At 37.3% G+C, this 14,060-nt stretch overlaps 1 protein-coding gene across 3 annotated transcripts in view; it reads left to right on the forward strand.

Moving 5' to 3' along the window:
- TRAPPC9 (trafficking protein particle complex subunit 9) overlaps window positions 1-14,060 on the forward strand; it is a 441,139-nt gene that overhangs the window by 56,745 nt on the left and 370,334 nt on the right. For all 3 annotated transcript variants that reach the window (XM_014257635.2, XM_005516888.3, XM_014257640.2), the window contains 4 exons: window positions 2,746-2,872; window positions 4,415-4,547; window positions 5,816-5,979; window positions 12,826-12,978. In XM_014257635.2, the coding sequence (XP_014113110.1) occupies window positions 2,746-2,872; window positions 4,415-4,547; window positions 5,816-5,979; window positions 12,826-12,978 (577 nt within the window). The remainder of the gene's footprint in view (window positions 1-2,745; window positions 2,873-4,414; window positions 4,548-5,815; window positions 5,980-12,825; window positions 12,979-14,060) is intronic.

Raw genomic sequence — 14,060 nt, forward strand, 5'->3', positions numbered from 1 at the left:
GGTATACAAGTATGTTCAGCATGTAAATTAACTTTGAAGGTCATGTTACTTTAAAAAAAGAATGATTGCATTTTGGGATTGGTAAGTAAAGCCTAAAAAAAGCAGCTTCATATTCATGTTATTTTAACAGCATTCCCAAATGCTGCCATATACATGCTAGTTGTTTTGTTCCTCTAAAACTAAAATAAGATTTGAAGTGATTGAAAGACATGCTGTGATAAAAAGCATTCATACATTCACTCTAAGACAATTTAAATTGCTTTATAAGAATACAAAGAAATGTAAACATTTCTGTGTGTGTGTGACTCATATATTCCTTGGAGGAAACCATGGATTTGGAAGATCTTTTCATATAGGGTCAGAAAGAGAAATGATTACCAAATGATGACTAAGAAATAATGTATAAAACTCTCAGGAAAAGAGATCTAACACATTTCCCTACTTTTGGTGGTGTGGCTGAAATATTTTAGTTAATGGATGTGAGAGTACTTCAGCCCTGATTAGATTTTCACTGTTAAACTGCAAAACTTCAGGCACCAGAGGGCAATGTTGGGCAAATATTGCAGAATTGTTCAATTCAGGAAATTGCGATCTTGAAATTGTCTTTCAGACATTGTAATATATGTCACTGTCTTTTAAAACTCACTTGTGTGGCCTAAGTTTTAAGGGTAAGTATCTTGATTTCAATTTATGTCTGGAAATCTGAAGTCTAGTTCATTTTTATCTTGATTTTTTTCCCATTTAAGTGAATTTTAATGCTTTCTTTACTTTTTAAAACTTGGCATTTTTACCAAACAGTAGAACTCTGAAACTGGGGGAATTGACTGCTGCTTTCTTGTTTTTGTATTAGTGCACATGAAGCTCTTCAGTTTCTAGTCCAGGTCTAGTGTGTGCTTAGTGCAGGTGTTTTGGCATTTTCATTGTGTTTATTCTCTAAAAAAATCACTTTTTTTTCAAGGTCTGCATTACATATTAGAGAATATTTAGACATATTCTTGTCAGTGTTGTTTATTTACATTTGCAACAGTTGATAGTAGACAAGACATTGGAAGGTTTGTCAATTTTTTATCACTAATTTTGCTGGACTTTAAGTCCTGGATGAAAGTTTTTAGTTGAGATGAATCCTGAATAATTAAAATGTATTTGAATATTAGGCCAAGTGATAGATTGGTGGTTTTGAGACTAAAATAAAGTTTAAAAGCCTTCTGTACCAGTTTTGAAAGTGAGTTCTGGAGAGTGTATGGATCCACCTTTTATTTATGTTCTAAGACTTGCTTCAGCCAAAGCAAAACCAGCAGAATTGTGGTGAAAATTGAGGCTACATCAGTGTTAAAGAGAGAATGTTCATCTCATTTCGGTGAGGTGAATCCCACTGGAAGGATCAATGTGGGATTTAAAAAGTCTCAGTGCTCTGATACACTGGGTGGTAAATATATAGAAAGACAAAGTTAGGTTTTACTTTTTTGTGGATTGTTTCTGACAGCTGAAGTCTCCATGTGAAATGGGAGGAAAATGAAAATTCAGTAGAAATGAGGGTGTGGCAGAGTATTTACTTACAACTCAAATAAAATGGCAAAATGGAATTTTGTGCAGTCTCAAGGACAGACTTCTCTAATGCAGCTTTCCACAAAGCCAGAGTAGTTTTGGTGAATTAGATGTTGTATCAAGAGGGTCAAGTCTACAAAGAAGTAATTGCTTGAACAAAGATTTTACAGATTTTGGGTATGTTATGTGTTTTTCTGTGGCTCAGACCATGAGTTTTTTCATCTCTCTTCACAGAAGTAGTATGTTCCTCTTTAACACAGTTCTCAGTTTCATGGAACATCCACATGGAGTTGAGATTTAATCCAGTCGTGCTTACTGCTTTTATTGATGGAGGTCTTTGTGTAGCATCTTTATTCAAAAATAAAAATAAATATGTCCATAGAAAAACAACTGGTAACTTGGATTTATATGCTTTCCAAAATCAAATTTACTTTTAACAGCACATTCTATGCTCAAGCATTTTCAATTCATTAACCAAGCTTAAAGAAAACCCCCAGTCTACTAAGAGCAGTAATACTGTGTTCAGAAATTTCTTCAATGATTTTTTTTTTTCTGCTTAATTTCTCTTTTTGTCCCATGTTTTAAATTTAGGATGCTAAAAGATTTCTCTGACACTAAAGGAGTAACTGCAGGCATTTAGGCTTGAGAGGATCAGTTCAGCAAACTAAATGCATTATTCCAGCTCACTGAAATGTTTAGGTTGATGGTTAAGCTAGACTTGCTCTGTTATCTGTAAATACAATTTTTTTTTAAATTTTTTTTTTCTCTTAGAAACATATATTGGCCAGGTAATTAAAGCTAAGCAAGATCTGCTATTGATGTTTGATTTCCACTGCTCAAAATCTATCAAATATTCAAGTTAAAGTCACAGGTACAATTAAACGTAGGTACAAAGCAGCACCATGCAGGTGATTTTTTTACTGTGCTAGTTTTTAAAAAACTAATTTTTATTAGCTTTTCATATATCATTCCCAGGTCAGTTCCTGAGATGCGTTTCCACGTTGAATACAAATCCTGCTGTAATTCTGGATGCACGCTGCAGTCACTGCAACTTAAACCCCAGAATAACTGCTATGAGTTAATTGGAATAAATCATAAAAGTTTGGCTGATGTAATGCATGGGATTAAAATAAAAGTATGTAGCATAAAAATATAAGTGTATGTCATAAATGGATTTATCTGTGTAATGTGTTTTTTCAGGGTCTCTTGACAACTGGAGTAGAATTCGAATCTCTCCCTGCTGCCCTTTCCCTCCCTGCAGAATCTGGGCTCTATCCCGTGACTCTCGTTGGGGTTCCCCAGACCACGGGGCACATCACTGTCAATGGTAAGGGATGGCTCCACTCACTCTCTGTTTGCAGAACTGCCTGAGTTTTACACCCCTGTGGGTTGTGTGGCTTTGTTTGCCACGTGTGTGTTCGCCACTCTAAATTCTCCTCAGTAAGTAAAAGAAAAAAGAAAACCAGGGAATCTGTTCCCTGTACCAGGCTTCATTAAAAACAGCCTGATGAATCACTTGGTTGCAGCAGCAGTAACGAGCACATTCTTGGAGTATCTCATGTGTGAGAGGATGAGGATAATGAATTCCAGCTCCCCTTTATTAATGCTTTCATTTGGAAAGCATCTGAGGAGGATTACTTGAACTTTTTTCTTGAGAATGCAGAAGATAATATTTCAGGTTTTTTGTTTTCTTAATTAATCGTGTTCTTGTAAGATTACAGAAATTTTTGCAGATTGCTTCTGTGGAAACAATTTAGCTAGGGTGTACGGCCTGTTGCAGGCAAGATATCGTTTCATTAATAAGCCTAAATAAAATCGTGTTTGTAGTAAGGAAGAAAATTAAAGAGCTTTTACAAAAGGCTAGCAGACCTAGAAAAGGAGGCATATGTGGAGAGGATGGATTCAACATGTAGTAGGAGTGAATCATCTTTCCAAATCACATTTTTAAACATGTCTTCCTGGAATGCAAAGTTAGGATACAGGATAAGAACCATTTTAGTAAAGCTAAGCACTAAAAGATGGCTTTGAACTTGAAGAAACTCTGTTCTCACTGAGTTTTTCTTAAGTGCTTTTGTGTCTGCCCATAAAACAATTTTTCATTTGTTTTTTTTTTTCCCCAGAAACTATTTCAGTAAATACAGAATAACATCAAAGCATTCAGAACATTTGTAGTGTAGTTGTCTCCTTTGAGTTCCACATACTAAAAATGTATTGCAAGTAGAGGAGTTAGTTTCTGTACTTGGCAGCTTTTTGTGTATCAATGTATCAAACTTTCCTTCAGATACAACTCATAAATATTGCTTGGTAAGGAATCTGTGGAGAGATATTTTTCTATTAAATTGAACTTTCAGAAGTTATGGTCTTTCATGGCAGGTGTCTGTGTTTATGCATGCATATTTTTTCCAGTAATAGTTTCCTTTAGGATTCTTCTATCCTTCTGGATCTAGGTGAGATTCCTTCCTTTAAACATTTTTCTGAGGAAACAGGGGAATGTATGTTGAAGGTGAACATGTTTCATGTGCACCAGTGAATTTGGTGACGAGGTATAAAATGATGTCCATGCTATGACTTGTGATGTTGATCTTGTAAAGAATTCTGCAGAAGTTACTGTGATGCATTGCAGAAATTAGAGTCTCTTTACAATTTTTTTTATTTTACATGCCACAGATGCAGAGGTGAACATGTGTTGTTTGTACATTGTCAGGTACTTATAAATGTTATTTCAGGGGTTTGAAAGTCCTGTACATGTTACGTGTCCTGAGAAGATTGTCCTGTAGAGAAGGTGGTGGTTTGGGTAACAAGTGCACTGACAAGATCTGACCAGTAAACTTAGTTCACAACATAACTGGTGTTTTCTTCTAAAATTCAGGTTATCATACTTCAGTTTTTGGAGTCTTCAGTGATTGTCTTCTGGACAATCTGCCAGGAGTGAAGACCAATGGCTGCACTGTTGAAGTCATTCCAGCTTTGCCAAGGTTGCAGATCAGCACGTCCCTTCCAAGGTGAAAAATTAAATTAAATGATGATTTTATTTGGTCATATTTAAGTGTTAGTCACATGTTGAATAAATGCTCTTCCACGTGAGTGTATAATCACTGCTTCAGTAAAAAAGGGCACAATCTAAATCTGTGTTTTTGCTTTAGAATGCAAACCTGAGTTTTTTGTTTTACTACTTGAAACCATGGAATTTCATATAAATATGCAGAAATAATTTTGCAATATTGTTGTGCTGAAAACTTTGATTTTGGGCAAAGAGGGATGTATCAAGCCAAGAATTCACTGTTTTTATCTTAACAATCCAATTGAGGCATCATTGTTAATTCAAATCAATTATCACAGAAGAAAGAACGTGTAAGAGAGAGGAATATACAGAAGAAGAATCACTAATAAATACATGTATATGTATATTTATACACCAACTGAAAACATGATTTTCTTTGCTTTTTAAAATGCAATTCCATGATGGTTTGTTTCAACATGAGGGGGGAAAAAGAAATTCCTTCTTCTCTTTCACTCCACATGCTCAAATTTCAGAGCCCTGAAATGCTAACAGTACATAACAGTACATTCTGAATGATCAAAAAATACTTGTTTGAAGTCCTCGTCACAGTTCTGTTCTGAAAGACTGAAATCTGTTCCTGTTTGTGGAGGCTGCTTGTCTTGTGTCAAGGAAGGACAGGATCAAAGGGAAGGATGGCAGGAATACCTGAAAAAGGAAGTGGAATTATTGGTCATTAATCTCAGTAACTTCTGTCCTTGTATCCTTGATGCCTTCTGACCACTCTGCATTAGCACAAAATGGAACCTTTGCCCATCTGTCTTGTTCTGTAACCTCCTTCCCTCATTCGTGTTCAAAGAATTCATTTCTAGTCACTGTTTCACCTTTCACACTGGGAATTTTTCCCAGGATCCATTGCTATGAGGTTTATGCCCTGCGCTGTCCACTGAACCTGCTCATTGTAAGTGATCTGCTCTTGACTTTTTTTTCTCCTTTCCCCTTCCTTACAGTTTTTGCAGGTAGTTTAACAAACTTTCAGAGTTAGAATATGTATTCTATATTGCTTGAAATCTGCCTTGCCTTATGCATAAATTACTAATTTTTGTCCTCAATGGTTCTAAAAATGGGAATGGAAAATGGTATCTAGTGTCTTCAGCAGTAGTTTCTGAGTCTTCCAAGAACAGTGAATAGAGTAACTTGGACAGGCTTTAACATTTCCATCATAATGTGAATTTGATACCCCATAATGAGTTTATTTGTCACATTTTGTAGGTCTGCTCATACACTTCAGCCTTCTTCAGGGGATGAAATCTCCACTAATGTGTCTGTCCAGCTGTACAATGGAGAGACACAGCAGCTCATCATTAAATTAGAAAATATTGGAACAGAACCGTTGGAGAAACTGGAGGTGACAGCAAAAACAGTCAACACGAAGGGTGTGTATGCTGATTTCTATTTGGAAATAATCATGCTGACTTCTCTGATAAAAGGGAGATTATTTGTGTTATACTTCTTTTAGATCAGTTTAGAATTAATATCATAGTCCTCATTACAGAGCTGAAATAATTCAGTTTGATTTTATTGTAGGAATATAGAAATGAAAGAGAATGTAAGAAAATGTAGAAAGATGACAGAGATTGTAGAATCATTTGTGTGTTAAAGGGTCACCTGCTTTTTGGAAATCTAGATTTAATTTCAGTGTTACTTGGGGAAAAAATCGTGAGGCGATTACTTGTAAAGAGGAAGAATCTTGTGTGTAAATTATTTTCTCCTTATGTCTAAATATGCTGATTAGTCCTTTAAATGGATTACTATTAGCAGTAATGTTGTCCTACTTGAGGGAGTAGAAGTAAATAAGCCTGTTTCTATTTCACTCAGTGAGCAGTAAGGAAAAAAATGGAGAGAAGACTTTAAAAGACAAGGCAGTAAATAAAATAAGCTATTGTGAGTTAAAAGAGTAATTGAAGCTCTGGATGAAATACAGCACATCCCCTGTGTACACTTAATTCTCTTGAAATACTCTGCCCATGTTAGTATTAAAAAGCAGTCTGATAGGTGAATCCTGCTTTTGTTTTGTGATGTATTTTTTTTGGTTTGTCCTCTGAGGGATTGTTATGAAAATGGTCTTAACAGAAGTACTGCAGGTGACAAGCAGCATAATTTTTACTGACAGTAGAAATACCTTATTTTATTGCAGGTTTTATTCTGTCAGTGCCAGAGCATTAAAATGCAGTGCGATACCTTGTGATTTCTGTTCATTTGAGTATTCAAGCTCGTGATTTTTTTATAACAGAGTATCCCCTTCTCCACAACCTCAGAGAATAGGAGTTGCCAATCATCTCAAAATAGATTTTCGATCTGAGACTTGTTACCAGGAATAATTTTAGGAGTTGAAATGTATGATGACTTACTGTTCTTTTTTCAGAAATTCCAAAATGCTCCTCCTGGGCCAGGGGCTGCATTTTTGGAATGGAGAGGCCAAATACAGCACTCAGGTGGAGAAATTTATGTATTAAATGGCGGAGTATATGGGCCTGTGAATCACATGTTAATCAGAATTTTTGTATGTAACATTACAGTTAATGGATTCACAATGTAGAAAAAGAGACTCATGCTAACTTTGAAACCACTATCTCTCCATGACAACTTTTGTTGAAAACAGTGGGGAAAAAGGAGAGTAGTTGATAGACTCACCTCTAAGTTCAGTAAAACTTCCAACTGTACTTCATCCTGTATTTTCTTTCTCTATTGAAGATGTTTACGATGGAGCTCCCTTGTGTATTTGACAGTGTCTTAAATGTTATTAGGCATGATAATTATCTCTCAGAAAAGGGAAAATTTTTGATGAGTAAGCTATAAGCATGCATACTCAAAAAATGCATCTTAAATCCCTATCTCAGAAAAACAGTAGAGTGAGTTTTGAGAGGCACCGAATGATATTTGTTCTGACAGTGTGAGAATGAGAACTGTGCCATCAGAATCATGGAATCAGAAATGTCTGTGTGGTCAGGGACCTCTGGAAATCATCTTAACCTTCTTTTGAAAGCAGGACTTAAGGTGATCCAGGGTACTGGCAAGCAGAATGTTCAGTTTCCTGTGTTGTCTCACAGAAGTGAATGCACCCCTTTATTTGGAATGTGTGCTTGAGATGAACTATGTTATTGGAGGAAAGAAAAAACAGACTTAAGTGTGACTTTTTAAATTATTGTGCTGTGGAAACAATGTAAAGCACTGAAAAAAGCTGTCTGTAGCAGAAGAACTAATGGTCCACATTAAGCATGCAATGTTATTTCAAATGTGATTGCATGGAGGTGTTGCAGAGTATCATAGAATCAGTCACTGAATGGTTTGGGTGGGAAAGGACCTTAAAGACTTTGGACTTCCAATTCTCCTGTCATTGGCAAGGACACCTTCCACTATTCCAGATTGCTCAGAGCCCCCTCCAGCCTGACCTTGAACACTTCCAGGTATGGGGCAGGTTCTCTGGGAAACATGTGCCAGGGCCTCGCCACCCTCACAGTAAATAATTTCTTCCCAATGCTTAAGCTAAACCTGTCCTCTGTCAGTTTGAAACCATTCCCCTTTGTTCTGTCACTACATGCCCTGTCCAAAGTACCTCTCCAGCTCTCTTGGAACTCCTTTAAGCACTGGACAGGGCTCTAAGATCTACTCAGAGCCTTCTCTTCCCCAGGATGAACAAACCTCAGCTCTCTGTATTCATAGAAGAGGTGCTGTGATTTAGTGGCCTCCTCTGGACTTTTTCCAACAGATCTTTCTTGTCTTGGGGATGGACCTTTGCCTTCTTCCATGGGCTCTCTTCCATTTTGGTTATGACCATAAATTGATACAAATGCATGAGGCTGGGCTGACAGTACTGTGAGATGGGATTCTGGTGGTCAACAGGGAGCTGAAGGTTTGTAATGTCAGCAGCTCAGTTTGGTCAGTGAATACATGCATGGAACTCATGGGGATATGACATTAAGCCATCTCTAACAGCAACACAAACTCTTGGTGTTAAACATCAAGTTGAGAACATGTGCAGGTGTCCATAGTATATTAAGAAGTTGTCTCAAGACAACATCTGTACTGTTCTTCACTGAAATGTGCCTGCTCAAACTGCTCAAGGAGTCTCCTTCAAAGCTGGTGGTCACCTTCATTTGACTGACCACAGCCTGCCAGTCAGCTTAAGAGCCCATGAGAAGCTGTTGGCCAATTCCAGCCAAATACAAAGAGCTCTCAGTCAACCTTTGTTACACCTGATTTCCTTTGGTTCTTTTTGTCTTAGCAGTTGCTTGTGAATCTCTTGCAGCTGCTGCCTGCCTGACCCATTTCCCTACTTTCTGTTTCTGGAGCCACAGCTTTTAGCAGAAAGTTGAAGGCTGTAAATGGCAAGCATTCTCTTTTTTCACTGTTGTTGGCTTTATAGCCAGTCACTGTCCTTGAGGAAGCCAACTTCTCTGGCATTGTTTTGAGTGGTGTCATGTTAATGAGAACCTCTGGAGGTAAGACTTTCACTCTTGCCTTCCCTTACTTCTCTTATGTCACTGTCAGCTGCAGCTTGTTGGGTTTTCTTCTCTGGCCCTCAGATAAATAAGAACTTGCAGCTCTGCAGTTCATAAAGGACATCACAGGGCTTTGAGTCCTTCAGCAGCTGTGTGTTATGGAACAGATCCTGAGGCAGATCAGCAAGAGGGACTTGTCATGCTGCCATAATAGACACATCTGTCATGGCTTTTAGTGTCTCTCTGCACCCTTGAGCCAGGCTGGGGCATCTGTAGGTTGAACATCACATGTCCATACTGTCAGGGTCAGCTCTGTGTCACCTTACACTGTCCCTCACCAGGTCAGACAGTTTAATCCTTTTTTTGGAAAGATGACCTGCGCAGAGCTGGATGCCTTCCCTTTGGCTCCAGTCAGCTCTTGTTAGAGGCTTTTTGTGTCTCAGATAAGGGAGTGCAGTCCAAAGGCTTTGATAAACCAACTGTTTGATCCACTCAGTGGCAAATATAACCCAGGTGCTTTCAAACTTGAGACTTGAGAAGAGCCCACCCGGAAATCTTAGCATAAGTGGTGAGCCCAGCTAAACACATTGAATGACCCTGGGTAAAGCAAAATCCTCATTCATCTTTCCTAGAAGTGACAGACCTCAGGAATTTAAATGTAGAGAATCAGGTTCACCTGTCCAGCTGTATTCTTCCCATGGCCTTTGAATACATCTGCCAGCCCACAAATGAAGAATTTACTCTGAGGTTCAGGAAGAACTGTGAATATCCAGGACTAGATCTATTTACCTTTTTTGCTAAAGAAAACTTTGTAAATTCTTTCAAATTGGAATTGGATTATTGTGGTGGGTTGACCCTGGCTGGATGCCAGATACCCATCAAAGCTGCTCTGTCACTCCCCTCCACAAATGGCCAGGGGGAAGAAAATGTAATTAAAGTTTCATGAGTTCAGGATCAGGAGAGATCACTCACTGATTGCTGTAACAGGCAAAACAGACTTGCCTTGGGGATATTAATTGAATTTTATTGCTAACAAAATTGGACAGGTTAATAAGAAGTAAAATATATATTAAAAACAGCTCCCCCCACCACTCCCTCTTTCCCAGATTTTCCATCCTCTCCCAAAGTGGCACACGGAGGTGGGGATGGGGCTGCAGTCAGTTCATCACACGTTGTTCCTGCTGCTGTTCAGGGAGAGGAGTCCTTCCCCTGGTTCCCTTGGGCTGCAGGGGAATCTCAGCTCTGACCCCTGGAGCATCTCCTGCCCCTCCTTCTCCAGTGACCTTTGGTGTCTGCAGAGTTGTTCCTCTCACATATTCTCACTCTCCTGAACACAATTACTTCTGTGCAATGGCTTCTTTCCTTCCTAAGTGTGTTATCCCATTGGAAAGAACATAACAAGTCCTGCAGGTTCATTTCTATCTACCAGGTCTAGGAGAACTTAAAATGTATGAATGCCAATGTCTGTGCATTTAGAACTGATAGTTATTTTGAGTTTATAAAATAAACTATAGCAAAAAGCCAGATTTACCAGAAGATTTAAGATTGAAAAGAATTAAGGTTCTCGTTTTCTCAAAAGAGTTTTCTATCAAGTTTCTCTATGCAGAATGTCCGTGTGGCTTTTTCTTTGGCAGACCTTAAAATCTGTTAAAAGTTAGATTTGCCTAGGATGACCCAAAGTTAGTTTCTGGGTAAGCTTTTACATGATATTTGTTAGGATTTTAGTGATTTAGTACCCAGTAAAATGAAACAGGTTGCTATTTACAACTCCTGATAACAGTTCCTTGTAACTTAAGATATTTGCCAAACAAAGATTTTGGGCTTGAGGAAGAGCTGAATGCAGGCTTGCCCCAATTTAGCCTTCCACTGAACTGAAAGAACTGAAGCCAGAGTATAATTCACTGTAACACTGATTACTGAACAAGGTCAACATTGTTAAACTATAACCAAGTGTCAGATAAATACAAAGTAGCTGTTTCTCTACATCTACCAAAAGCTCTATCTTGAGCTTTTAGCTCAAGCATTTAGATCTTGTGTTGTAATTACTGGTGTTAATTAGAAAGTATCTGAAAGGGCTGTTCTCACTTCAAAAGTCTTGTCACTTGTAATGTCTTCAAATAAATCTCTTACTTAATAAAAACAGGTTTTGGAAAGAGTTTGGTGCTCCAGTGCTTGGGATATTTCATTCTTTGTTTACACTGAAGGAAAACACTCCTTTAGCATATTGGATTTTTACTTAACAGGAAAAGGGGATAGAGATTGCCGTATTTATCAACTTTTTTTTCTTTTAAGTAGTAGAAAATTATCAGAATGGTAATGTGGTTCCAGCTAAATCATTAGGTGAGGTGGAGTTGAGTTTAAGGAAACAATTTTTGGGAAGATTTTTTATATTTACCTTGTCTTTGTTTTTATAAAGAGATTTGTACTATTGATTTGATGGGGAAAGACACAAGACAACATCTGGTGGTCTGTGAGAAGAGTATCTTTCAGGCAAAGCTTTTATTGTTTAGGTAGAAGTTAATGGAAAAATATTCTCTTCATTTTCTCCTTTGAAAGGGAAACCAAAGGTTTCTGTGCAAATCAACATGATTTGAACATAATCTGGAATTCTGATTGCTGCTCTTGAAAGATCCTTTATTGCAGGTTGTAGTAGTTGAGGCAGTCTGCCCACCCGGTTCCCCCACACGTGGATCTTAAGTGGTGCTTTTGGAAAGGTTCTGAAATCACAGCAGATTTTAATTACCTTGCTCTTATCAAGTAGCTTGGGAGAATGTAGAGATGAACTGTGTGACTTTCAGTGGTCTCTGTTATGCAAGGCTGTGCTCAAATGATGTTTAAATGAGTTTTTGGAAGAATTCTCCAATATACTTTGGGGATAAGATGCATTACTATAATAAATCAATAAACATATCTTTAGGACTCTCCCAGTCAAACCATCATGCTTATTTTATGTATCAATAGACTTTCTTGTGGCATTTAGCATTGTCTGGTCTTGCATATAAATGAATTTACGGATGGGGTGGGTTGACCCTGGCCAGAACTCAAGACCCAGTGTAGATGAACAGGAAATTCTGGGGTTTTTCCCCCTTTGTATAATTGTCTGGCATGTCAGGTTTATGAGGGAAGACTTAATAATTACAGATCCCCTATCTCAAATGGACCAATGACAAATAATTTATTATTTATTAAACACATTTTTTTTTGTCATGGACTAATCCTATCTGGCATCCTTAATGATTTGGTCTTGCTAGAAGCTGTTTCTCAGCTTTAATAAAGGACTTTATAAAAAGATGAAAGGCAATAGTCTTCTTAGACTTCTCTATTGCTCAGTAAATAACTGAAGAATGATGGTACAGCTGTTCCAGAATTTCAACTGATTAAGTTTGTGTATTTGGATGAAAAGTGCTCTGCGTTCATGAGACACCTCCTAAATTGAACTGTGTAGTATTCAAAACTACATGAACATTTAGAACTCCTGCAGGCTGTATTTAAAGTTTATATTTAATGCTGCCTATTGCACAATTTTTTTTTCTGGTAGAGATTTTCTTCACTTAAATTTATATTTTGAGCTTTGTGATCTGTGTAATTCCAGGTCAGTGTCAGTACCCAGTAACTTCTCTATCTTTCTAGTACTACATTAGTTTTAATACCTTAATTCTGAATATTTTAGTTTTTAAACAGGACATGACAAATTGGTTAGTACTCTCTATAGCAGTTCAAAACTTAAACTTCCTTAATGCAGGGTTTATGCTTATGAAATATTTACTTATTTTGGTACAGAGAAGCTGTATGGAGATTTCTTGACTTGGAATCTAGAAGACACCCTCTGCCAGTTTCCTCTAAAACCTGGAAAGATTGCAACATTTATTGTAAACATTAAAGTGAAGCTGGACTTTTCTTGCCAAGAAAACCTTCTGCAGGATCTCAGTGACGGTGAGTTTTTCATTTCTCCTTGCTTAGGAGGGCTGTATGTGCTGCTGGAAACACTTTTCTAATTGCAGTGCCATTTGTGTTAAACTGATTTGTGGTGTGGCTGCATGTTTGAATATTTATGTCTTGTAAAGCTAAGGCAACCCTTGGCTGAGCTCTGCAGATTGAAGGGTGAATTTTTGAGACAGCTGTGGGCATGAGAGTCTGGCCTAACTTTACCATCATGAGATCTTGCCCTGCTGTCTTTTAAAATATTTTTGTAAAGTGTTTTCGAGGTATCTCCTTGTATCCTTACCTTATGAAGGTAAAGAAAAATAATTCACAAACATCAGTGGGATTGAAAGAAAAATAGCATTGAGTTGATTATTTAGTTATCCAGGATTGCAAAATTCTGAATGATTTCTGAGTGCAGTTTTGCCTAAAGTGACAGACTGAAATTGAAGGCATAATCCCCCTAATATTTGTACTGCCGAGAAAGTACTGTGTGTTCAAACTTATTTTGAATAAAAGGAAGCTGCAGTGTTTGCTTCTATTAGAATTATTTGGAATTACAAGTACCAGACACTTGTTATAATTACTTCCTTTTTATAATAAACACACAGTCTTTCTGGAGTAATTACTCTACTCTGTATTTTTTCATTTGTCTGATATGTTTACATTGATTAAATTACCTTGACAAAACAAGATATTCCTGTATTAAAATCTCTCTGTTACTTGGATTTTTTCCCAGGATCCTCTTGCAGGTATGCATTAACATTATAAGTAATCTTTCAGTATAGAAAAATACAACAAAATTAATGCAGAGCTTATTCAGGTTGAATAGGAATGATTTCTGTGAGTTACTTTGCAAATGCATTTAGACAAAAATTACAGTAGTCATTAGTAATGATTGAAAGATTTTGGTTTTGAAACCTCCCTAATGTAAAATATTAAGATACTTTAAAAATATTTTAGGACTCAACTGCACAAACCCTACAGTGTTGATACACTAAACTTCAATTTAGAGCTTGTTGAAAATACTGAAGGAATAGTGAAGGAAGAGCACACCCTGACATTGTGAAAACACAGGTGCCAGGGAATTGAAA

The sequence above is a fragment of the Pseudopodoces humilis genome, chromosome 1, assembly GCF_049639895.1.
Source record: "Pseudopodoces humilis isolate 2021_Gansu_Grassland_sample_001 chromosome 1, ASM4963989v1, whole genome shotgun sequence".
In the NCBI taxonomy this organism is placed as follows: Eukaryota; Metazoa; Chordata; class Aves; order Passeriformes; family Paridae; genus Pseudopodoces; species Pseudopodoces humilis.